This window comes from Panicum hallii, chromosome 9 (assembly GCF_002211085.1).
Source record: "Panicum hallii strain FIL2 chromosome 9, PHallii_v3.1, whole genome shotgun sequence".
NCBI classification, from domain to species: Eukaryota; Viridiplantae; Streptophyta; class Magnoliopsida; order Poales; family Poaceae; genus Panicum; species Panicum hallii.
Genome location: NC_038050.1, coordinates 11,705,547 through 11,729,541, shown reverse-complemented (window position 1 = coordinate 11,729,541; position 23,995 = coordinate 11,705,547). Strand labels below are relative to the sequence as shown.

Genomic DNA, 23,995 nt, shown 5'->3' with positions numbered 1-23,995 from the left:
ATAATTTGGACGGAGAGAGTACCAGACTATCACTGTACAATGTGTTCTGTGTTGATGTGTGACAGTGTGAGGTGGAAATGTCTCTCCTTAACGTTAATGGACCCAATTCATGGCTGACGCAGAGGACACTGGTTGGCTGGAGGGAGTGTTAACAAGCGTAACACTTATTACAAAAAAGGCGTAACACTAAGATGGTAACCAACAGTCTCAGATGTAATAAACATACTACCATGGTGAATCTCCCCAGCAACCATGTATCCAACGACTAAACTTTCCAAGTACAATGAGACCATAATTATCCATCGACATTTGCGAGAACATATGAAAATACTGAATAAACACCTGACGAAGTTCAGGGCACCACCTAGAAACAAATGAAATAACCTGTAATGCAAGCCTGGTGGTGAGCTGAACACCACTGTGCTGCGTTCACTGCAGCTGATCAAAGACAAAACTACTGCTGCTCATGGCGTAACCACTGGCTGATCTCATCAACGTTTATTCCAACAGGGTATAATCCTTCATCCACCAGGAGAACAGAAAATCCAGGTTGTTGACAAATGACAATGTTAACTCATCATTCTCCCTTGTCGGTGGGGGGCATAGACCTCCAGATCCCAGCTACAATGCTGCCGTAGACCGAGTGGCAGATGCTCGAAACAGCACATGGAACTGCCGTGAGGGGATTGCCGAAATGCTTGGTTGCAAGGACTACGCCCAGCACAGAGTTCTGAATTGATAGGAAATTCAGTGAGAGATATGTAAATAACACGGATGTGGTAGGAAATTGGAACGGCATAACGTTGGTGACATATATATCCTTGGTTAGGTGCTTGGTTAGCCAGGCAAGAGATGAAGAGTTGCTTCTATAGAATGAAATAAAAACTTTCAAATCATCTGTATGCAAAATAAGATAATGATATGATACTTCTACATCAATTACCTGCATCCCAACCTCTATAGAGATTGTTCTTGCCGAAGAGATATCAATGCCAAGTATTCTGGAAAGAACATAGCCAAAGAAAAAGCCACATGCATGCAAGCAACCAACAGATAAAACTACTTGCACCCCAGATGATAGGATAGCTGAAGCATTCTGTGCAATAGCATTGCCACAGAGAACGGCTACTGTTGCTACAGCAATGAAGGGCATCAAGGGGGACACTAATTGAACCAAACCATTGCAGTACTGATTAAGTAGAGCACCCAACAGGACAGGTGCGAGGACAACCTGTATAATACGTATCAACATAAATCAGGGGTCAAAGAAAATGTAAAACAGATGAGATTTAAAATTTACAGTACCTGAGATGTGGACACAAACAGTCCCATTGGATCTACTGCAACATATTGTCCAGCAAGTTTGGATGTCAGAAGAGGAGTCATGAACTGCATCAGGGAGCAGGATGTGAAGAAAAGGAAAAGATTAGCAGCCAAGTCGAAGGATACAGATGTGAGAGTGGCACATTACAGCTGCAGCGAAAGTGCTTGTTGCCGTCATCAGCACCGAAAGAGCAACATTTGCCCTGCAATATGGACATTAATTTATCTAAGTTTTACTTTCCATTGATTACTGAAGATAAAATAAATTCCCTGGAAATGCTTCTCCTGAATTTTGACTATTTGCTTCCTAGTTGGTTATGTACACTAAATAAATCGAGATATTCACCATATTGACATTCATTATTCACTTGAAATATATCGTTCTGCCAACATTTCTGAATCACTGGGTATTACACATATAGTATAATTCCAATCAGATAGATTGGATACTATGGCTAACCTATATCATAAGGCACTGGATGTACCACTCAATTAGACCTTGCAGGTTCATAATGCACCTTTATGGGCGACGAGCAATCTTAAAGTTGATATTTACATGATTTGAACATATCAAAGATAGTCTTGTTGCCCAACCACAGATATACAGCATCTGGCCACCATTCGACTTTATCATCATTATTCTAAACAAAAAACAGTCAGTAACTATAAAGCCATAATAATTTATTTTAAACTGGTCAGAACTGTCAATAATGTTCTAATGGCTAGACTATGATACCATGATCGAGATGAGATAGTAAAGCACAAGGAAATGCTTTAACTTGTTCTGGTTCTAGCTGATTTTGGCCACTTATTAGCAGAACAAGCTGGTTAACTATGTTCAAAAGATGCCTCTGTGAATCCAATAAAATAGAACTTGAGTCATGTTCAAATAATTCGAAAGACGAACTTTCATCTCCATTAGGTGTTAGCAGTTAACAATGGGCCAGGTAAGAGAAAGACTGGCTCCAGAAAAACTGGAGATCACAAAGATTGTTAAGAGTGCTAACTGAAGATGTTGAACTAGCAACAGTTTTTCCAAGATACTTGACTCCGAATATACTAGAAAGAGGGATATAAATACAGATGTAACTAGAGTAACTAGAAAACATATTGGAATGTGAGCTCAAATGGGTAAAGGATTCACTAAACCCAAACCAGGCATCAGAGATTCAGAGGTCACTAAGATTCCAGATCCTGAAACCCTCAAAGATTCTTTTTGTCTTCTACTCAAGTCCATGTCCATGTATCCCTTTACTGCCTGTGAATTTGTTTATTCCTATCCTCAGTTGAAACAAAATTTCTACAATATTTCATATATCTGAACATATTTAAATGAACAAGCTCGGAAATCAGAATGAATGTCACCAACCAGATGACTAGTGTTTTAAGTTGTAAAAAAACTCATGATGGCATGTATTATCGACATGACAATTTATTTATTTTTTCATTACCTTGCTAAATAGGTCACAATGTTACTTGCTGTACCTGCAGATATAATTATCTTCTCAGTTTAAGAGCTGGTATCAAATCTATAGACAGAAAAAAGGAGTGCAGCACACACACACCTCCAGGGCAACATGACACTAAAATCAGTCCAGCAGCATAATGGGCAGGCAATTTCAACAGCTTGCTCACCAAAAATCCTGACAGTGGCATCACCTGTACATAAATCACTTACTCTGGATTTTTGTTGCACATGGAGTGGCAAAACATATAATACAGAAAAAAAAATCCTTGTGATCACCAATTATAAGGACTAATGAATAGAAGATGCACCAGCTTTTACAAGGCGAGATTTATAATGTCATTGTAACTTGTAAGGAGAACAATCTACTCATAGACAACATAGATGAAAACAGGATTGTTTTATTATTGTTATGGTTCTTAATCCACTTAAAACCACAATAACCCACTAAATAAAGTGGGGTACTGACCGTGTATTGCAATATAAATCCAGCAGCTAACTCCCTTGGCATCAATAGTGCGGTTTTGAGGTCATCCAGAGTCAATGTCATTCCCATCCCTGCAGATACAGATTAAATCATGTATTAATTATCCAATCATAAATACCATGGCCAGCAAATGAAACCAAGGGTAAATAACATGTTCAGACACATGAAAATCAACACAGTTCACCGTTCAGTATCTACATGTACAAGTGACAAAAAAAGTGAGGAGAAGGTCCAGCTAATCATAGCAGCACCAATTCAATCCATGGACTGAAGGAATGAATGAGCCGTTCCAGAATTCAGGATTTGCTGCCTCCACAGTAATTTCACAGTAAAAGATCAGCTTATGGAAAGCCAGGGCCCGTTCCAAAGTGAGAATATGAATCGCGAGAAGCCTGATCGTGCCAGTGTACTCAGGATTGTACAGTTGTCCGTGTTTTTCATTTCGGTGCTATAGTTTCCTTGTATCAGGTTACAAATTTATTTCAGTGATCACACCGCCTAAGCACTGCGGCATGTGGAACGCAGTGTCCCAGAACGCCAGCTAGTCCCATCAGTAGCAGCTGTTTACAGCGTCAAATAGAGAACATCAACAGCGACAGCAACTCCACATGGGAGCTAGAGTTTGAATCCACTTCAGCAAGTGACACGAGACAGCAACATGGGGGTGGGCAGGGACAGGAAACGTACTACTAGCAGGGGGAAGGGAAGGGAACTAGGGACGGACCGAGCATCGTGAAGGAGATGCCAAGCATCTGCGCGGTGGGGCCGACCCAGAGGAAGGCCGGCGGCCGCCACAGCGCGATCGCGCAGGCCGACGCCACCCACACCGGGAACCCCAGCGACAGCGCCTCCCCGAGGCGCACCAGCGCGCCCCGCGCGCCGCCGTCGCCTCCTGGACCCTGGGAGGGCGCCGCATCGGCATCGGCATCGGCATTGGCGGCGGCCGCGCGGCACCCGGTCCTCGGCGGGATGCCGCGGAGTGGGGCGGCGGGGCGAAGGCGGAGGCAGGCGAGGGGCGGAGGGGCGGAGGGGGAATCGAGGCGGCTGCGGGCAGTAAGGAGGCAGCGGCGGGGGAGGGTTACCGCGGCGGCGGGAGCCGGCGGCGCGGGGCGGAGGAGAGGCATGCCGCAGGAGTGGCAGGACGGAAGGAGGGAGGAGTAACTGACCGTCCGTTGACTTTTTCTTTGACTGGGTAGAGTGAGAACTGAGAAGTGTGTGCCCAGAGATTAGGGCCCAGCCTTCTTTTTTTTTTGACAATTTTTTGTCAAAAAATTTGAGATCAGGGGCCAACTAATTTCCCAAACAACTCCGTGGTCCGTGGAGTACTTAGAATAATAAAATGTGGCAAAAACTGTTTTACTTCATATCATATTCATATCACTCCAGAATTTTTTTTGAAAATAATGTCACTCCAGAATCTCCTGTTGCTCTTTTGCTTCTTCCACCAACGGGTTCTGGCGCTCACCCTCACCGTACCTTCCTATCCAGCTTGTGCATGACCGCATCTACGGTGCAACGCCGACCGTTGATGGATTTCTCATGAGTGGAAGATAGATGCTGCTGTATGCGTCCGTTTCTGTAGATGGTTGTAAACTGGAATGGCAGATTAGCGGAGAGCCCCGGAAGCCGGTTTGGCGTCTCGCCGCGACACGACGGGAGCTTTGGGCATCTCGCCGCAGCGCCGCCGTGCTGGCGGTGGCAGAGCCCCGGCGCCCGGTGGCGCCGGCGACACGTACTCCCGCGGAACGATTCAGAGCTCATCTAGCAAGGTCTGATCGCTGGGCTTCGTGGACCAATACTCGAGCGCCATTCGCCTCGTCCTGTACCGTCACCCAACAGTTGATCTGCAGCCGCGCGAGCCGGATCAGAACGAGTCCCCTCGCACCAGTTGCAAGCTTGCAACTAGTGCTCGCGTTGGCCTCTTCCTCGCCCGGAGAAATCTGTCCCGGTCCCCGGCTGCTGTCACGAGTCACGGTCACCAAGCCCGGCACGGCAGCCTCCCTCCCTGGCGACGACGTGGCGACCTTTTTAATTTACCGAACGGATCGATGGGCTGACGTGGCGGCCTTCGCTGGAGGCCAAGCCGGGGCCGGCTCCACCACCAGAGCACCCTTAAATTATCTAGCCTAGATTTTAAAATCTTTACCACGTTAAGACTATCTCCAACCGTCGTTCTATGTATCCTTCTCTATATCCTTCATTTACATCCTTCTCTAAATCCTTCATTTACAGAATTCTCTACAAGATTCTCTCCTCTATATCTCATTTCTCTCCAACAACATTCCTATATTAGAAACATACTTTGTTCCAAATTTTTTACGTATATATTTATCATACCTCAAATACTATGGATATATTTTATTTTTATTTAATTCAGTGTTTAAAACGTAAAGAAAAAATAGAGAAGAGGAGAGAAAATCTCCATATATAGAGAAAACCTGTAGCGTTCTCTATTTTAGAGGACCATTTAAAGAACGCTGCTGGAGCAATAGAGAACGGAATCTTCTCTATGGAAGAAGCAGTACAATTCACACGTCCCATTGCACTGAAGCAAATATTTACAGATGGAGAAAACTCAGAAAAGCTAGTACACACCAAGCGGGTTCCAGCCACTGGCCCGCTGGTCGCTACCGCTTGGTAGCGGCCAAGCTGAGTTAGCGTAACTGGCCACTGCTACTAGTATAAGCATTACTCACTCCATAGCATAGGAAGAAAACAAACGGTAAATCAAAGTCTTTTAGCCTCGGACAGCAACGTGTAGTACAGTGCGTGCCCCTTTTAGATAACCACAAGGACCAGCAAACATGGCGCCCGACAGGGACCGTTCGTCTCCGATCTAGCGGTGGTTGCTCCTGGTCTCGTCGCTGTAGAGCCTGAAATTCGTGATAACAATTTTCCAGTCATGATAATGACACAGCGAATTCTTTTCAAAGAAGATAATGCTAGCTAGAGCTACTTGTGCAAACTCAACAGTGTGGCCTTATCCGTTCCAGCTAAACCAAACGGTGCGGCATGCCACGTGAGCAAACCACGGCGCGCGAAGTGGATCCATGCTTTTTTATTAAAGTACTAACTTCACTGGCTAGTTCATAGTTTCAAAAAATTTCATATGAGTAAAATACACCCTGCGTTCCTAAATTTATCTCGATCTCGATGTCTTAACTAGAACCCTAAACTTTTAAAATGCACGTGAACCGATTAGCAAATTCAGGATCCAGATATACCTTCTAGAAATTTGGGGACCTAGGTGTATTTACTCTTCATCTTATTGGGTGCCTATAGTGGTGAATTGGTTAAGGATCAGAGCATGAAGCATTATCATGACTCTGAGCCTGAGCAGAGAGCATCATGCTTAGAGGATATTTGATTTTCTAGAGCTTATTTTAGGCTGTATCACGTCGAAAATTAAAAAAACTAAATATAAACTAATTATAAAACTAACTGCATAATCTTATAGCTTATTTAGCCTAATTAACACATGAGCTAATCACTGACTAATTAGATTTAATAGATTCGTCTCACGAATAAATCTAGAGGTTATGAAATTTATTTTATCATTAGTTTATATTTAATACTTCTAAAATATTTAAACATGGCTTAAAATAAACACCGTAGAACCACTCACCTCCTTAGTATTAAAATAAACATCAGTCCTTAGTATTAAAATAAACCCCAGAGGCCAAACACACCCCCTTATTACTACTGCTGTACTAGTAGTAGTGATACGGGCGCTTACCAGTCGTAGACGGTGGGGGAGTTGGGCTGCGGGCGGTCGAAGAGGTTGGCGCCCATGCTCTTGGTGGCCAGGTTGCTCCCCGGGTGGAACACGCTGCGCCACACGTTGCTGTTGCTGCTGCCGCCGCGGGGCGTCGTCGACGACGGCGTCCCCGGCGTCGTCGGGGTCGTCGGCATCGACTGCGCACGCTTGTAGCTCCCGCCGGCGGCGCCCCCGGCGTCCGCACCTTGACAACAAATTCTTTTGTTAGTTCTTAACGCAAGACCATCATATGCGTACACCTTATTAATATGCCTAGGATGCTTTGTTAGTTCGCTTTTAACAATTTTTGTTCCTCATCAAGAACGTATATCTGTCGTTGTCTTACGCATCAGATCGGTTGCATGGTTCATCTCGGTTAGTTTGTTCCAAACTGCATGCTACTACTAGCTAGCGTAGGAAAATTGAACCAGCACCGGCGGCAGCTACCTTTGTCGATGACGAGCGGGCGGGAGATGGTGGCCTTGCGGAGCTTCTCGAGCCCCGTCTCCGGGTGCGGCCCGGCCACCACGTCGTCCCACAGCTTCTCCAGCATCTTCGCCTTCCTCCTTCCCTCTTGGCTCTGGCAGAAGGTTACCTACCCACTGATCACTGGCTCACTAACGGAAAAGGAGCACTGTCCGGGTACAGGAGAGAAGAGCTGATGAGGCCTCTCTTTAAATCATGGTGGGAGAAGTGTCCGGACACCGGCAGGGTGAAGATACCGTGAGGTGTCAGTACGTGGTAACCTCAGTAGTCGCTAGAAGCTAGGAGAAGCCGGAGCCCCCTTTTCTTTTTTTGCGTTTTAGCCATTTCTTCGTAAGTTTTTACATTACAACCCCTGGCGGAAAGATTTTCAAAAATAAACCCTCAACACGGCACCAAAAGTCATAGCGTCCTTGTATAACAGCACGGAACTGTAACCTTTAGCGCCGTGCTTTTTTAACCCTCGCCACCGTGTTTTGCCATGTTGGCATCCACGTGGAAAAACACAGTGGCGAAAGTCAAAAGCACAGAGCCAAAGATCATGTCGCCATGATGCTGAGGTTGAGAAACGGCGCCTGTGCCCATGGCGCCGTATTGTGTTAGCACGGCGCTAACTTCTGCGGCGCCGTGCATAGGACATAACTTCCATGCACCTTACCCTTCCCTCTTCCGTAGCTCGGCGCCAAAGGCTCTGGCTCCGCCATGTTGTGGTAGTACAACGCCAAATCGTTTGGCGCCGTGCTGCAGACCTTTCCAAAAGTTGCTAAGCAGCATCTTCACTCACAAACAGCATTGAAAATTCAGAAATTCCGAACAGAAACAGCACATCACTATTTTCAGAACATGGTCTCAACTAAGTTCAGATTGAGAACTAAGGTTCCGGAATAAGCACACATAAGTTCAGAAAAACGTATGAACAACTACTGAAAAGCACAAATCAGTTCCTCTTGGACCGTCTGCTACCCCTGCAAGTGCATTAGTGCCTAGCATGTGACGAGCAGGAGGGCGGCATCGACGAGGTGTAGGCTGAGTAGCGCAAGGAGCATCTTGGAGCTGCGAAGTTCCAATCTCATCATAGTCCTGCGGCTGATCGGCATCATCATCCTCGGTCTCATCCTCATTGCCCTCGTCCTCATCGTCCTGGTGGTTGCTGAAATTGGCTGTACGTGAGGAGCTGGGCATGACCGACTAATGTGCGCTTCTGTGAGACGATGGTGTTGCTGTAGCTGAGGCTGTGGAGGCCCTCGATCGGTGAGACAAGGAAGGCACTGCCACATCGGTGGACACTGCGCAACAGCATCCGCAGCGAGCCGCAGTTCTACGGAGGCGCCTCTGCAACTTCTGCAAGAAAGGCACCAACGAATCTGAAATTTAGCGAGTGTTTGTATTTGCAACAAAAAGAATCATAAATGAAATTACGTCATCGAACCTCCAACATCTCCCTCATGCGCCCCCCGTTCCCCGGACTGCCAATTGGGTAGCGTAGAGTGTTATCAATATTGTGCACGGACCGCATAACTGAAGAACCCTGCATAGTACAAAATAGTGAGCTCGTGTAGCAAGGGGACACATTATATCAAAGTACACTCAATTAGAAGTTAATGCTTACCACTCTATCAAGGATGGGTGTGATCTCCACTACAGTGCACTCTCTAGTTCGGATGTCGTAACTGGTGTCCTCATCCTTGGAGGAAGCTATATCTGCGTAGTCATCTCCCATCCACTTCTGACGTAGCTTGTACCGTGTAGCACTGTGGTACCATGCCAAGTATTGCCGGAAGTTAGCTCTGCTATGAGAGGGACCACCTAGTCTAGGGCTATCCTCTATGCGCCTCCACCAGTCAACCATGTCATGGTGGTGATGAGCAAAGTCTGTCACTTTTCTTTGGCGCACCCGATCAAACCTATAACAAAATTGTTGCGATTGTCAGCAAGGTCCCGATCAAACCTATAACAAAATTGTTGCGATTGTCAGCAAGGTCCAAAGTAGTCGATACAAAAGTTTAGACGAATGATACTTACTTGTCACAGTCGATGTTGATCGAAAGCTCCTCATGCGGGCAAATTTGCTTGAACCCAAACTGACAGGCCACTCTGTGAGGCAGGTGAATCTCCACGGCGTAGAAACAAATCAAAGGGCACCTAATGGTGAACAACTCTTGATCTTGCGTGCACATTGGGTTGAGAGGCATCCCAAGTACTTCAGGGTCCAAGTACGGCTCCCAGACGACCTGTCACAAAATTGTAAAGAAGTTAGTAATGGACATATGTAAAACGATGATAGCAAAAGAAGGATGGCACCCAATCGATGCTTACTGTAGAAGGGTTGAGGGCGTCCAACTCGTTGTTGTACTCCACGTACGTGTGTTGAGTCGTCGCGTACGGAGACGCCACGTTATCCCAAAGGTACACCACTGTAGGGCCCAACTCGTCCACACCAAGAGGGTGCCACGGACGAGGCTAAAGCACCCTGGGTCTACCAACTGGTAGTCGGGACCACATCCACAACTGAAGGAGGAACATGCATCCCGACTATGTAGAATTCGGCGTGTGGCGTCTGCATGCCTCACAAAGCTGTCTGTACAAGAAGCTTAGGACCGCCGAGCCCCAACTATACCCTCCAGCCTCGTCCCAGTCATGAAGACAGTGGATGTACATCCACGAAGCCGAGTCACCCATACCGTCAGGAAACAGGACTGACCCAAACATATGCAGCACCACCCAAGCCCTGCCGTGGAACGTCACTGTCGCTTCATCGGCGTCGTCCGGACAACTTCCAAAGATGGCCCTCAACCAGAGCAAGCGAACTCCAGATACGCGGCCGTGTCTGCCCTCCTCACGTACTTCCAATTGTGTCCCCAAGAACTGCTCAACTCGTTCACGCCAACCGTCAGACACTGCAGGACCAATCACAAGATTGCCTTGGATCGGCAAACCTAAGAGCATGGCCACATCTTGCAATGTGATCGTCATCTCCCCACACGGTAGGTGGAAACCGTGAGTCTCTGGCCGCCACCTGAAAAGTTGCATAAAAAGGTTAGAATCATTGTGAAAGTGCAAAAAGAGTTCCATATGGCATGCAAGGCATATTGAATAGGTCATTTACCTATCGATGAGAGCAGTAAGAGCAGCGGGGTTGAATGTAGGCATGCCACGCCGAACAAGGTTGGCGATGACATGCAGTCCGGCACGCTGAAGGAGTGGTGTGTATCGGTGGTCGTACACCATAACCTGCGACCAATCATGGGTTCGCGGTCGAAGGATAGGAAGGACCTGTAGAAAAACTATTACATATGTGAAGCAATATTAGCGTTAAATGTAGTCCGAGAACAAAGGAATATACCTGATCATGCTTGATCAGCCTAGCCCTATGGTCCTTCTCGTAGAACTGATTCAACAATCGGTATTCCGCCATCCTGCATTTCAAAAAACAAGCATGTCAAGAGGTATTGTATGTCATGGTGAATATCAGATAATTGTGCCACCGTGGAAATAAAGGACAAGAAGAAGTACTTTTGACCAGATGCCAATAAAGAGATTTTCAGAACAAGCATGTCAATAACGACTCTTGATTCTTCAAGCTATATGTCAAAAATGTCATCTTGCTGATACACAAGTGCGCACAGTGAGCATAGCAACTGCAGCGCATATGTGTGATCTGTGGGGTAATGGTGCTATCCTTACATAAGCACAAAATTATAAATGACCTAGATCAATTACCTTTTATAAACCAGTGCTGCCTATTTTTTCTTTGGTTTTCTTGTAATCTGAAACCACAGTTTTGTCTAGTGGATGAAACAAACAACCTCAGCTCTGGTTTATGCTACAAAAGTATTAGGCTATCGCATCTAATGAATTAACTAAAGTATAAGTCTTCAGAGAATCATTAATGACAAAGATAAAGATCTCTAATTTCATACTTCTATTTAAAAGCTAGCGATGGGTTCATGCAGTTTGCAATAGAGACCAAATATTCATGTAAACACCAAACAGGCTGGGAGAAAATATAGGACTTAAATCATGATCATGACAGGATCAAATAATGGAAACTAAAGAAAATGGACCCGTACCTCCAGAGTATTAATACCCCCACCAAACATATGCATTTTTCATTGAATAATCATAGAAACTACCAACAAAAACTAAAGATATATCATCTACAATCACTAGCAATAGCATGTACATAACCAATTCCAAACAAATACTAACCAATATCAAATCCTTAGCACTTAGCCCCAATTTAGGGTTGCTCAAAATGTGGGCAATACGATCAATTCCGTCGGACAAAAACGAGGGAGGGGAGGGAGTTCACCTTGTTGAACGCAGATCCGAAGCTTCCCCGCTTCGATTCGGCCAGATTTGGTCGGATTGGAGGAGGGGGTGCCGTGGAGGAGAGCGGTCCCTCTGTCTGGAGGAGAAGAACAGAGAAAGGGTTAAAATGTAAAAAATACAGACCACGAGCTGTAGCGACAAGAGAGGTGGAGGGAGTGTGAGTGGGGTGACTCGATCTAGAACGGGCGGGTAATTTTGAGCCCAGGCACCGAACCTTCCTTGACCTAGTGGTGAGCGCACCCAAGCGCTAGGAGGGGTGACGCAGCGAAGTGGATAAGAATGGAGGGAGCGGACTGCGGACCGGCGCCGGGGGCCCGCATGCTCGAGAGGGCGTTGGATACTTCCTCTCTTGGATGGAGCGCGGCCAAAATATCCCCCGACCCGACCTGATGGGCGCGTGCGTCAGACGTGGCGGGCGGGCGAGGCGGCCAGGCAGGGAAGACCGAATTGGCTCGCCTCCTCATCTAGCTCGATGCCCGCCCGGCGCCCGCCACGGGTCCCCTACCCTCACCTGCCTGCGACGGCGAGGTGCCGGGCCGCGAGGCGACACGCAGATTCCTCCCGCCGAATGGGCTGGCGAGATTCAACTCGATTGTTCCGCAGGTGGCCCGAAATGGAGAGAAACGGAGCAGCGAAGACCAAACCAAACAAACAGGTGGCCGCGACGGACGGGCCAGAACGCCCTCCCCCCCACCCCCCCCCCCAACCCCACGCCCTGCTCCTGCCTACCTTGTGTTCCACTCCACACTTTTAGGCCCAGCGCTCTCACGAATCAAACCGGTAGAACCGATGCTCAATTTTTTTTAAAAAAAACGATGCTTAATTTTTTAATTACACAGTACAACTTAGACATTCACACACTCACCTTTATGAACACATATACACAAACTCTATTTCTATGAGCATCTTCAGAACTGAGCCGGCAAATCTTCGAGACTGATGAAGTTACCACAAACGTCTCGTTATCGATGAGAATACCGCCTACCACTAAAAACACAACCCCATTAAATCTTAGAAAATTCGTTTTTATCGGAAGTCCAACCCAGAATCTGAGATGTTACTGGGAATTCTTGTAACCACTGGGTTATATACCCTTTCGCTGACCCATGCCCAATTGCTCATACAGGCCACGGAGTATCAAACTATCTCCTTCTCTTACGGCAGTGGTACGTATGAACCTTTCCACAGACATAAATCCCATCGTCGCTAATCTCATATACTACCTTATCGCCTGCCGATTAAAAAATATAGTCATGTAATGTGAAAGTGATTAGAATAGAAAAGGCCGCGTAACGACCGCTTTTCTGCATCTTTTGAAAGAGCGGTCAGTGCTCTGACGACTGAAGAAATCTCAAATGTATCTTAGCAGCTGTTCCTTTTCTTGCAATGTTCGATGTTCCTGGTACAGTTCCAAGCGCGTTTGTGCATTTTGGGTTTCTTCAAGTTGTAGATGACGAGACATGTACTCTCACAGCCACAGCTTTAAAACTCGGTCAGGTTTAACGAACAGAAGCCAAATCTGAACACGCACGATGAATGCCAGCGAAAAACTGTTGGATAAACTGGTGCCAGTTTGTTGGTCTTCTTCTTTGCAAATGTACCTTTTTTAACAGAATGAGGAATCTGGGCTTACCATATCAGAAACAGTAACATCGGTCATCAGAAGGAGCAATATCGTGCCCTATCAAAGGAGACAAATGGTGCGGAATGCAAAATATCTCAAAGCATGCTACGTAAAGACATACATAACTACTACTGCTCAGATAGATCGAGATATTGTATCATGATAAATACTTTTCTAATCGATTAACAGCAACAAGGTTAAAGATATTACGTGCAGTGAGACTGACATCATGCTGATTCACTCTGTAGCCTCCTCGACACAGTTAATATCCACTCCGAATTGCCTGTGTCCTGACCCAAGTCATGCATGTTTTCACTTCAATGTTCCCCGTTCCTGAAACTATGAGGTGGGTTAGGGAATGGTTGACATTTTTCTACTGATTCTAGTCATTACCACCTCTACTTTTTCCAGACCTGCAACCTTGGATGTAAAGATGTGCAATGTTCCGCAAAATGGATGCCTGTACACGATATGCCAATGCAGATAGCTATCCTGGTGCTAACAAATATAATTAATTGAAAGCAAGCAGACTTAACTTTATAAGTAATTTCTGGACAGTTATGTTAAAGGAGTAAGGGATCATCATGGTTGATAGCACTTCTTCGAAATTGTACTTCAAGGTTCATGCTTCACAACTAGTAGTTCCCTTCTACTTTTTTTAGATAAAGGATTAAACAGGCCTTCTATATCCCCATGGTGAAAAGATACAACCAATCAGTTCCTTTCTGCTAATTGAATAAGCAACAATTTGGTTGTTAACAAATTTTTTGATAGATTTCAAGCAAGGGTGGAACTTAATCTTTTTTTAAGCAAGCATAAGCACGCTTCGAAATATGCATCAGATAGCTCATATCCCGTACGACAGGAAATGGATGCCTGTAGGCAAACTATGGCATGGCAGGAAATATAGTTAAAAATAAATAATAATTAGGATTGACATCTTTTCCTTGAAAACAAGAGGAGGCATATGTCAAACAATAAACAGTTAAAACAAACTAGGAAAAGAAAATGAAATACATAACCTAAGATGCATCTCCATTGTTTAATTTGGTAACAACTGAAGGTCAAGCACATGAGCAGACATATATATATCAATTTAGGGCAACAATTCTTGACCTTCAACTTGGGCATTATGCTTCTAGTCTTGATCAGCCAGTCCATGATAAAAAGGAATATATGGGAGATAGGGAAGAAATGCCCTATACATATTCTCTGTGAGACTACATATAACACAAACTTTCCCACGATCCATGTCATATGACATTAAAAGATCCTCACATTTCCAAACAAAGAAAATCACATTGGCTTCTGGATGGATTGCGATCAAAGCATAATCTAGCTCCATCATGAGATCCACCTCTCCAAAAATTTGGGAAGTGCTGATGTTGTACTTAAAGATCCATCGACCAGCACTGTAGTCTTCAAGAATCCAGACTGATATCTTAGAAGCGATATGTTTCCTAGTATTCATATAGCACAAGCGCCCTTGTGATTGACCAAGAAAAGCAACGGGACCCTTACAGAAATTTTCAAAACCCATACTTTCCAGCAAAGGAATGGTCCTCCATGTCTTCCCTTCTGTGTCCACTGTCAGTATCGTGACATCATAGGAGATCAAATGGAGCATTTCATTCATAAAGACACCTCTTGAATCGACCGGCACAACCTCATCGCTCCAACCATTTTCCTTGTGACTCCACACACCAGTTTCCGACGAGTAAATATTCAGGCCAGTGATATATCCGTATTGATCTTCCTCTAGGAGCTGGAACACATGGAAGTGAGAGGAAATGGCTGGGTCAAAACCCAAACGGATTGTGGATACGGAGCTAAGATCGTCAGGGGCCTCAGGCAGGACTACCCATTTATCAGTGGCGGGGTTGCACACCACGTAATTGAACTCATCTCTGGGGTTCTCCTTCCAGCAGTTGCAGAGGAGAAGGCCACCGCTGGAGTCCTCGGGACGGATCCACCTGTAGCCGGGCAAGAAGGGCAACGACGGGTCAAGAAATGGCAGCTCTTCGCCCCTCGAGATGCCAACGAAATCGGGAATTTCTGTTATAGCGTCCTCGTGGTTGAGCAGGTTGCGAGGGTAGAAGAAACCGGAGAGTGTCTGAGGGAGCGTCTTGCGGTGCTCCGGGTGGGAGATGAGACCGTGCCAGTGGCGGGAGACGCACTTGAATCGGCAGATCGATTTGACCGGCAGCCGCGACAGGATCTCGACGATGAGGTCGTCGGTGAGGTCGGCGGCGGCGCTGGCCCTCTTCTTGGAGCCGGATGGATCCATCCGCGGGCGCAAGTCAATCAATTCTGACCCGAATCAGACAGTCACCACCAACCTGCAGATCTGCTCATTTGTTCAGTAAATATAATCCAACAAATCAAATCGAAAGTCACCGGAAACAATACTCGAATGAGGACAGACATATGACGATCTGAATGCGCCGCCGCTCACAGAATCAAACGTGGGCAGCCGACTACGCCGTCCAGTCCAGACGTTGCCCCTCCCCGCACCTCCCGCGACGAAGGCGAGCGGGCGAGGAGCCGGGGCGGACGACGCTCTCTCGACGACGAGTACAACTGTACAAGGCTACTCGACTGGTAGCTCGAGGATCTCTCCTATGGCGACTCTGAGCAACGGACCTGGTTCCTGTGCGGTCGCTTCGACCACAGCACAGAATCGGAAAGGGAACAACGGGCCGGGTCTATTCGAATTAAAATACTGGCTGCACTGGATTCGTGCGTGGTACCGTTTGGTTGGGCGCTGTTCCCGGTCGCAAGTGCGACTGTGCGACTGGGATGCGACAGAAGGCCCACGAGGCCATGACGAGTTTGCCCCGCCGCCGGCCACCTCCTTCGTCTCCGACGGCTTCCGTCCGCCTAACACCTCCAGTTTTCGACGCTACGGCCTTTTTCTTGTCCCGCGCCGTCGGCCACCGGAGGTTCAGTCCCGTCCAGCAGGCGGCGCTTCGCCTACGCCACCGGCCAAACCATTGGACCGCTGCTGCCCCTGACCTCCCCTCTATAACCACCGGCTATGGAATCATCTCTACCTTCAAAAATCCAAAACCTTAAAACCGCCACATGGATCACCACCCCCGCGGCCGGCGATCTCGTCATCAGCCGCTCCCCTACCTCCTACCTTCCACCTCCCACCTCTCACCGATCGACGTCGCGAGGAGGAAGAAAGATCACGAACGCTTCTGCGACAGATCTGCTCGCACCCGCATGCGTGACCTTAACATTTGCGTTTTGATTTTTCAATGGTGTGCGATCAGATTACGAGGCACGACGGTCAAACCGCTCATTTTTTTTAGCAAAGTCAAACCGCTCAAATGGCTTTACTTTTCTTAAGGGCCTGTTTGGTACTGCTCTGCTTCACAAATCACAGCTCAGCTTTATGAACTTCACTGCAGAGCAGCTCTGCTTTGAAGTTGTAGAGTTTCTGAAAGTGTTTGGCTAGCAGGACAACTTTAACTTCAGAAAATTGTGAATTTGTATGGAAAAGTCCCTTATACCCTCGAATGTTGCATGAGATGAGTTCGTTGACATACTTTCACTTAAACACTTTAATTAAAAAATAATACAATACCATAAATAATTAAAATACTCGTAGGAAGTGCTAATAATTAGTGAGTACGAATTAAAATATTCATAAATATTCCAAAATAAAAGCATTACATATCAAGCCACAATGATCCACTACCACTCTACATTACATCCAACTTTGAGTAATAGCCGTTGCTAATTCGTCACGAAAAGCATCCATAATAGGCACATTAGGTAAAGGAGACGATCCATCCGATGGTACTACATACTTGTTATACCTTTCCGATATTGTAGGCTCATAATTTTCATCACGCTCCACCCTATCGAAATCTAGATCCCCACTATTATGCTCACGAATGAAATTGTGAACCACCATGAGCCCAACGGGTATCTTCTTTTGCTTCTCTAATGGATATATTGGCATTTTATAGAGAATTTGCCACTTCATCTTATATACTCCAAATGACCTCTCAATATAACTACGAACCCGTGCATGAATATGATTGAACTTTTCTTTAGGAGATTTTGATTCCACACCTCTGTGCCATTCGGGTAAGTGATACCTCTCACCTTTGTACGGTGCTAGGTATCCCTCTCTGTTAGGATATCCCGCATCAACAAGATAATACTTACCTATAATAACAAATACATGATAAGGTTAGATAATACGGATTAGAGCTCAATAATTGAAAAAGTAGTAATAGTCATAAAATTACCTACCCTTGGGAGGGTGTGGGAAGAAGTTTTTATCCAATTTCATGGCATTGTACAACACAGTTGTGTCATGCACGGCTCCCGATTGCCCCACAGAAACATAGGTGAACCTCATATCAAAGTCGCAAATTGCTAAGATATTTTGAGTAGGTATCCCTGTTTTTCCATGTACCTCACTTGTTCACTAGGAGGTAAAGATATTCTAATGTGCGTCCCATCTAGAGCACCGATACAATCTTTGAAATGTGGGAATGCCCTCCTATCATCTGCAATATTTTTGTGGACGGTACGAAAGTTTGCATCTTTTGGCTTAATGAAATCGACTGCCATCTGCATCAAAGAGTCTAGAACCTCTGAAAATTTCCTACTAATAGTTTCACCTGAATGATTGAATCGATTCTGACATTTTCTATTGGACTCATTCCCAGAACATATGAACAAAAAAATTGCAAGAGCCTCATAAGTGTTCATATGCATAGATGGTTCCAGTCCATACCTTGATACCAACAAATTATGCAAATCCAAGAATATTTCCATACTCATAGGCAATTGAGTATGACATTCACCTGGAGTTCTCAAACAATAAAGTACCCAGCTCATACCAATTTGTTCCGCTATTCTTGGTGGATTTTTATCAAGGTAAAGCTCAACATATCTCTCTGCCACCTTAGCACCACCCAAAACCAAATTCCAAAACTTATGAACAACACTAAACTTACCATTTTCATCTTTTTCCACCACTCGTTGTCCATATTAATCACTCCTCTTGCATTATCCCAACCCGTTCCGGTTTGATTCCGCACTAACTTGTTCCAAATGGACCAATCATTCTTCAACCTATCCCACTTGTTCTTGATTTGTGTCTTCGATAGCTCGATGCCGGTCATTTGGAAAAATCTTGCCGACACTTCATTGTAACCTAAAGTGTTCAGATGTGTATTTGGCCTATTCCCTTTCCTTACTTGTTCGGCCATTAACTCACAAACAATTCGATTATAATTATCCGTCCATTCCATAGAATCACCCTACTTGTTCATCCATTCGAAGCAAACATAACAACACAAATCATCTAATTACTACGGGACATAAACGTACGCAAACACAAATTGTAATGAACAATGTTGGAGCACGACCATACGACATATCACGAAATCAAAAAGTTGTTATACCTTCGTTGGACCACGAGGAGCAGGATTGGACCGCGCGTACGGCTGCGTTCCGGCGTCCGTGGCCGCTCCGAAGCCGGCCGCGCCCTCCCCGCCGGCAGCCAGGCCGGCCGCGCCCTCCTCCCTGCCAGCGGCCAGGCCGGCCGCGCCCTGGGACCACTGGCCCGAGCCAGCCCCGGCGCCCGCCCAGGCCGCGTCGCGCGCGCCCGCCGAGCCCCGCGCGCCTCGCGCGCCCGCCGCGCCACGCGAGCCGCGCCCGCCCGCCGCGCCCGCGCTCGAGGCCGCGGCGCCCGCGCCGGGGCTCGCACCGCCCGCGCCGCCCGTGGACATGGAGGCGGTGGCGGCTAGGGTTTGAGAGGAACAGTGAGGGAACAGAGAAGAGGGGACAGATGGAGGAAGAGGGGCGCAGGTAGGGGAGAATAGACAGGAAAACGTTTCATCCCATGTGTGTAATCAGTGGCATTGGTGGGTAATTTTCCCCCAACTTCATGAGGGAGTTCAAAACAACTATTCGTGAAGTACCATTTTGCCTGCTTCATGGATTTCGTGAAGTTGGGGCCAACTTCATGTTTTTTGGTGAAGCTGAGCTGGTGAAGCTATGGGTGTTTGGCTACAATTTTCTAAAGCGAAGTCGAATTTGATGAAGTGAAGCAGTCCCAAACAGACCCTAAATACCCATCCTTGACTCTCCAACTTCTTCTCTCTTCTTTTTTTTGGCACGGGCGCACGGGCCGATCCGTAGCCAAACATGACTAGTCCGGCCCAGGTGGCCCAACCCCGACCAACAAGGTTGCCTGTCGGAACACCGGATAACGAAGGGATAAGCTGGGCAACGGCCGCTCCCATCCCCCCGCACTTCACCCGCCTGCGCCTCCTCCCTCCTCCCCCCTCCCTCGCCGGGGCGCCCCCTAACTCCGAAATGGCGGCCACCGCCAGCACCGCCGCCGCCATGGCCATGGCCACCATCTCCCCCACCACCCCCATCCCAACCGCACCCTTCCCATCCCTCCCTCTGGGCTTCCGCCTCCGCCCCCAACCGCTCCTCCTCTCCGCCTCCCGGCGCCTCCTCCTCCTCCCCGTCCCCAGGGCCTCCTCCTGGGACGAATCCGCCCCCGAGGAGGAAGGCGATGCGGAGGAGTCCGAGGAATCCGCCGCCGCCGGGGACGAGGAGGACGAGGACGAGAAGCCGCGGCCGGAGCCGGTGTCCTCGGCCGAGTTCCAGTTCGCGGCGCCCCCCGAGGGGTACGTGGAGCCCGCGGCGTTCGACGAGCTCCCGCCGGAGTCCCCCGAGGACGTGGCCGCGGCGTACGAGTCGCTCTACGGGCCGGCATTCAGCGGCGAGACCGTGCTGGGGAACAACGTCTTCGAGGTCAAGGTGGTCGACCCCATCGACATGGACCGGGAGCAGCGCCCCAACGACGACTTCAGCGAGCGCGTCGTGCAGGTCAACCGCGTCACCAAGGTCGTCAAGGGAGGGAGGCAGCTCTCCTACCGCGCCATCGTCGTCGTGGGCGACATGAAGGGGCACGTCGGCGTCGGCGTGGGCAAGGCCAAGGAGGTCACCGAGGCCATCACCAAGGCTGCCATGAACGGTCGCCGCAATCTTGTCACAGTGCCGCTCACCAAGTACTGCACCTTCCCGCACAGGTCAGTCACATTGCTCTCGCCGTCCAGCATTACTTAAGCAGTTAAGCTTCATTTGTCCCTGAATTTCCAACGGCCTCCTCAACTGTGTATCGATCGAAAGGCAGGGCGGCTTCCTGTCACTGGTAGTTTAAACATTCTATACTCGATGATAACTGTGCTTACTAATTTATAGAATCAAGCTGGTTTCACACTTGCATTTGACCCTGATTAAGGCCTATATAAACATATGTTCTAATTTGCACAAGAACTGGAGACGATAAGCTGCTCCTAATTATTGTAGTCATATTCTCAAATCAATGCAGTTATTTGGAGTCTAATTGAATTAGGGAAATTGTTCTGATGTTCATATTTTTGTTAATATATGCAATGATTTGCCATTGTGATGTATCTGTTGTTTCATCAGGTTGGATGGTAAATTTGCTTGTAAATTTCCCTTCATATATTTGTATTTATTTAGTTGCCGAAAACTCCATGTCAACTCATAGTGCAGTTGTATCTACATTCCCGTGGTTTGAATGTTCTTCTTGTGTGGATAAGCCATATAGAAAAGTCTTCTTTAATCCACTTATTTCGGATTAGATGCTCTGTCATATTATGTGGTGTCATGAAGGTTACTTGCAGAGTTGCAGTTGGTGGAGTTAATTTTATATTGCTAGCTTTTTGTAGGTGATCATGGAAAAGATGGCTGAAGAAAAATTAATTAGCACTTAAAAGGCAACCATTTTGATGTTGTCTAACTGTACTTACAGCTTGTGAAAAATGAAGCCACATATTGTTTTTAAAATAGTGTTAACCTTTAACCTCCTTGCCAAGATAGGTGTCTATAGACTACTTAGAGGGTTGTTTTGATCTTCTGTGCTGGTAATATTAATTTGGTCAGTTGTAAGTTTTTTTATGGCAATTCTCCCAAGAAGTTTCCTGAGGTGTCAAAATTTTGTAAACACTGGCTGTTTTTTTTGGATGGTAGCACAGCATTATATCCATTGTAGCTAATTTTAAGCATTTTCTGCGATGTGCTAATCCTTTTGGTACGTCTATTAATTTTTGAAATCTCAACATGAATATTCTGCCCCTCCCCCTCCCCCTTGTTAGTATGGCATTTTGTGTCTTTATTTTGGAAAAGTTGATCTGGATCTCATGTAGACGATAAAACAATAATGCTGCAAGGGTGCCGAATATGTTTCAACATGCTCCATGTCATTTCCCGTGACATTTAATGTTGATTTAGAATAAGTTTGTGGTTTCTGCCTGGCCTTATTTCTCAAAGTGGTTGCTCAAAAATATTCATGAATAGTCTAGAACCTATCTGGCAAATCAAATGAAGGCAAATAGCTTCTTCTTTTTTTTTTAATGTTTGTGACTTTGTTTAGAAAGACACAGATACCCAAACATACATGTGGTCTACCGGATGAGATTCTCATAATCCATATGCCACGTGGACCCTTAGAAGCTTGTACATAGATCAGTTGGTTTTTGCAGTTCCATCTAGAAAAAAGAGTTGGTATTTGCAATTTATAGGCTCCATCTCTAAGATAGTGTATTCTAGTTAGGGGTAGTGGCATAAACCATCTGTATGTCCGGAAGTACTGCTTTACTGCTCATTTCTATTGTGCATATTAATAGAATAATAGGCTCTGTCAATGGATTGCTCCCCAATGGACTGAGGTTTCCCTTTCAGTCACATTCCCCCAGAGACCAGAGTAATCAGCTCGGCCTTGTGCATTTATCTGCTATGTGGATACTTCATGTAGTTGTATGCTGAATCCATAGGATTGAGCATCTTTCACGTTCCTTTCTATGTTAGCTAGGTTTATATAGCTGCAACTATCATGATTCTCCAATTCTGAACATTTGTCATCTCATGTTTCGTGCTGCAACATGACCAGAGCTGATGCGGACTTTGGAGCAGCCAGAGTTATGCTGAGGCCTGCTTGCCCTGGATCTGGTGTCATTGCTGGTGGAGCTGTGAGGGTCGTGCTGGAGATGGCTGGGGTTGAAAATGCTCTGGGGAAGCAGCTGCGGAGCAAGAACCCCCTGAACAATGCGAGAGCTACCATCAAGGCGACGCAGATGATGAGGCAGTTCAAAGACGTCTCAGAGGAGCGGGGGATCCCAATGGAGGAGCTATGGAAATGATAGAAACATTTTCAAACTGAAACCCCCTTTTGTAGCATTCTCTCTCTTTTTTGCTGTATTTTTCTTGAGTTCATTTTCTGATGTATCTATCTATGGGATAGGGATAATCCCGCCTCACGATTTCGCTTCGCAAATCTCTTCAGGAATCTGTGAGTAGTACCAACATTTACACGCAAGCTTCAGAGATGAAATCTGATCTATATATGCAGATTTTTTCCATCTGTACACCGAGGACTGGAAGAGATTCAAACCAAGGAATGAACTGATTCAGCAGCACAAATGCGTGCGTCTGTACGTGCAAATGCGATTCATCATCTATCTAGCTTCGCACGCCACGCCGACCATCTGCTGGAACCGGCCGGCGCCGCCGGGGATCCTGAGCACGCCTCGCTGGCCGTACCCGAACTGCTGCGCGGCCATCTCCAGAACGGCCGCCATGCACGGCTCCTTGAGCATCTCGACGCGCACCATGATCCGCCGCTCCTCGCCGTCTCCCACGTCGTCGCCGACGAGCACCATGGGGACGTAGCCTCTCGGGACCCTCCCGTCGTCGCCGGGCAACAAGGCGCGGACCTGCCGCGACGGACTCGGGCTCCCCTTCACCGATCCCCGAACCGCCGCCATTGCTGGTGCCCGTGGATCGGAGCTTTGCAGGGTAGGGTACGATCGATGATTTGATCGCTTGGGCACTTGCTGCCGATGCTTTGGTTTTCCGATGAGTGAGGCACAAGTGCGGACGCTGCGTGGAGACGGGGGTTAGTTATATGCACCTTGGTCGTACGCGCTACGCGAACGGGGAGGTCTTGGAGGAACTCAGGGTTTGGTCCAAGAGAACGTGGATCATGCGGTGATGCCTGGTGCGATGTGAACACGTGCGGAAAGGGTCACCGGAAGTGGTCTGCTTCGGTTGGACTTAGCTGTGGGCCCTGGGCCCGCCTCAGTCAGTCGGTCAGTCGGCTTGTCGCTCGGTCAAAGTACTGTCGGGTAACTCGACTGGCAATCCAATGAATTTCATTTGTTCTCAAACTGTCAGTTTGAACTGTCGCTCGGTCAAAGTACTATCGGGAAGACAGGAATACAAAAGCAATCTTGGACGTCAACAGTTCTCAAACTGTCAGTTTGAACTGAAAGCTTTTACCCTTTCCTAGCCGTTGCTTTCATTTGAATAATGCAGTCCGCATAAATTTTCGTAAAAATTGCTTGAGGCTGCGTTTGGTTTAGCTTTCTGAACAAAAGCTGAAGCTGAACTAAAGGGTTCAGCTTTTTTGCAGCTGCTTTGAAAAAACTATTTTTCTGTAATACAAATTTGAAA

The 23,995-nt window shown here is 46.9% G+C and overlaps 6 protein-coding genes across 9 annotated transcripts; 1 reads left to right on the top strand and 5 right to left on the bottom strand.

The window, feature by feature from the left end:
* Window positions 1–212: 212 nt before the first annotated feature.
* Window positions 213–5,526, bottom strand: LOC112877070 (probable sodium/metabolite cotransporter BASS1, chloroplastic). The gene is made up of 8 exons (XM_025941272.1): window positions 4,000–5,526; window positions 3,258–3,346; window positions 2,889–2,982; window positions 2,775–2,808; window positions 1,472–1,526; window positions 1,306–1,389; window positions 944–1,231; window positions 213–730 (listed from the first exon to the last, which is right to left on the bottom strand). Exons 1-8 carry the CDS (start codon window positions 4,397–4,399, stop codon window positions 578–580), a joined length of 1,197 nt encoding a protein of 398 aa, XP_025797057.1. The 5' UTR covers window positions 4,400–5,526; the 3' UTR covers window positions 213–577.
* Window positions 5,527–5,756: 230 nt separating this feature from the next.
* On the bottom strand, window positions 5,757–7,695 carry LOC112876215 (dormancy-associated protein 1). The gene is made up of 3 exons (XM_025940272.1): window positions 7,480–7,695; window positions 7,012–7,237; window positions 5,757–6,148 (listed from the first exon to the last, which is right to left on the bottom strand). Exons 1-3 carry the CDS (start codon window positions 7,583–7,585, stop codon window positions 6,112–6,114), a joined length of 369 nt encoding a protein of 122 aa, XP_025796057.1. The 5' UTR covers window positions 7,586–7,695; the 3' UTR covers window positions 5,757–6,111.
* Window positions 7,696–8,307: 612 nt separating this feature from the next.
* LOC112877984 (protein MAIN-LIKE 1-like) lies at window positions 8,308–12,144 on the bottom strand. Its single transcript, XM_025942359.1, has 8 exons — window positions 11,828–12,144; window positions 10,859–10,931; window positions 10,622–10,788; window positions 9,832–10,531; window positions 9,538–9,746; window positions 9,125–9,419; window positions 8,945–9,043; window positions 8,308–8,856 (listed from the first exon to the last, which is right to left on the bottom strand). The coding sequence occupies exons 2-4, from the start codon at window positions 10,928–10,930 to the stop codon at window positions 10,048–10,050; spliced, it is 723 nt and encodes a 240-aa protein (XP_025798144.1). The 5' UTR covers window position 10,931; window positions 11,828–12,144; the 3' UTR covers window positions 8,308–8,856; window positions 8,945–9,043; window positions 9,125–9,419; window positions 9,538–9,746; window positions 9,832–10,047.
* A 1,539-nt stretch (window positions 12,145–13,683) lies between these two features.
* On the bottom strand, window positions 13,684–16,238 carry LOC112875848 (F-box protein At5g07610-like). 4 transcript variants are annotated; one of them, XM_025939848.1, is made up of 2 exons: window positions 14,750–16,238; window positions 13,684–13,810 (listed from the first exon to the last, which is right to left on the bottom strand). In XM_025939848.1, exons 1-2 carry the CDS (start codon window positions 15,756–15,758, stop codon window positions 13,734–13,736), a joined length of 1,086 nt encoding a protein of 361 aa, XP_025795633.1. In that variant the 5' UTR covers window positions 15,759–16,238; the 3' UTR covers window positions 13,684–13,733. The 4 variants fall into 4 exon arrangements, with proteins under 4 accessions (XP_025795633.1, XP_025795630.1, XP_025795631.1 ...); XM_025939845.1 differs by lacking the exon at window positions 13,684–13,810 and having other exon boundaries at window positions 14,472–15,818; window positions 15,897–16,232; XM_025939846.1 differs by lacking the exon at window positions 13,684–13,810 and having other exon boundaries at window positions 14,472–15,810; window positions 15,897–16,232.
* A 3,525-nt stretch (window positions 16,239–19,763) lies between these two features.
* LOC112876204 (30S ribosomal protein S5) lies at window positions 19,764–22,874 on the top strand. The gene is made up of 2 exons (XM_025940259.1): window positions 19,764–20,547; window positions 22,434–22,874. Exons 1-2 carry the CDS (start codon window positions 19,820–19,822, stop codon window positions 22,681–22,683), a joined length of 978 nt encoding a protein of 325 aa, XP_025796044.1. The 5' UTR covers window positions 19,764–19,819; the 3' UTR covers window positions 22,684–22,874.
* A 94-nt stretch (window positions 22,875–22,968) lies between these two features.
* On the bottom strand, window positions 22,969–23,402 carry LOC112876205 (auxin-responsive protein SAUR40-like). Its single transcript, XM_025940260.1, has one exon. The coding sequence runs from the start codon at window positions 23,305–23,307 to the stop codon at window positions 22,999–23,001; it is 309 nt and encodes a 102-aa protein (XP_025796045.1). The 5' UTR covers window positions 23,308–23,402; the 3' UTR covers window positions 22,969–22,998.
* Between the last annotated feature and the right edge of the window lie 593 nt (window positions 23,403–23,995).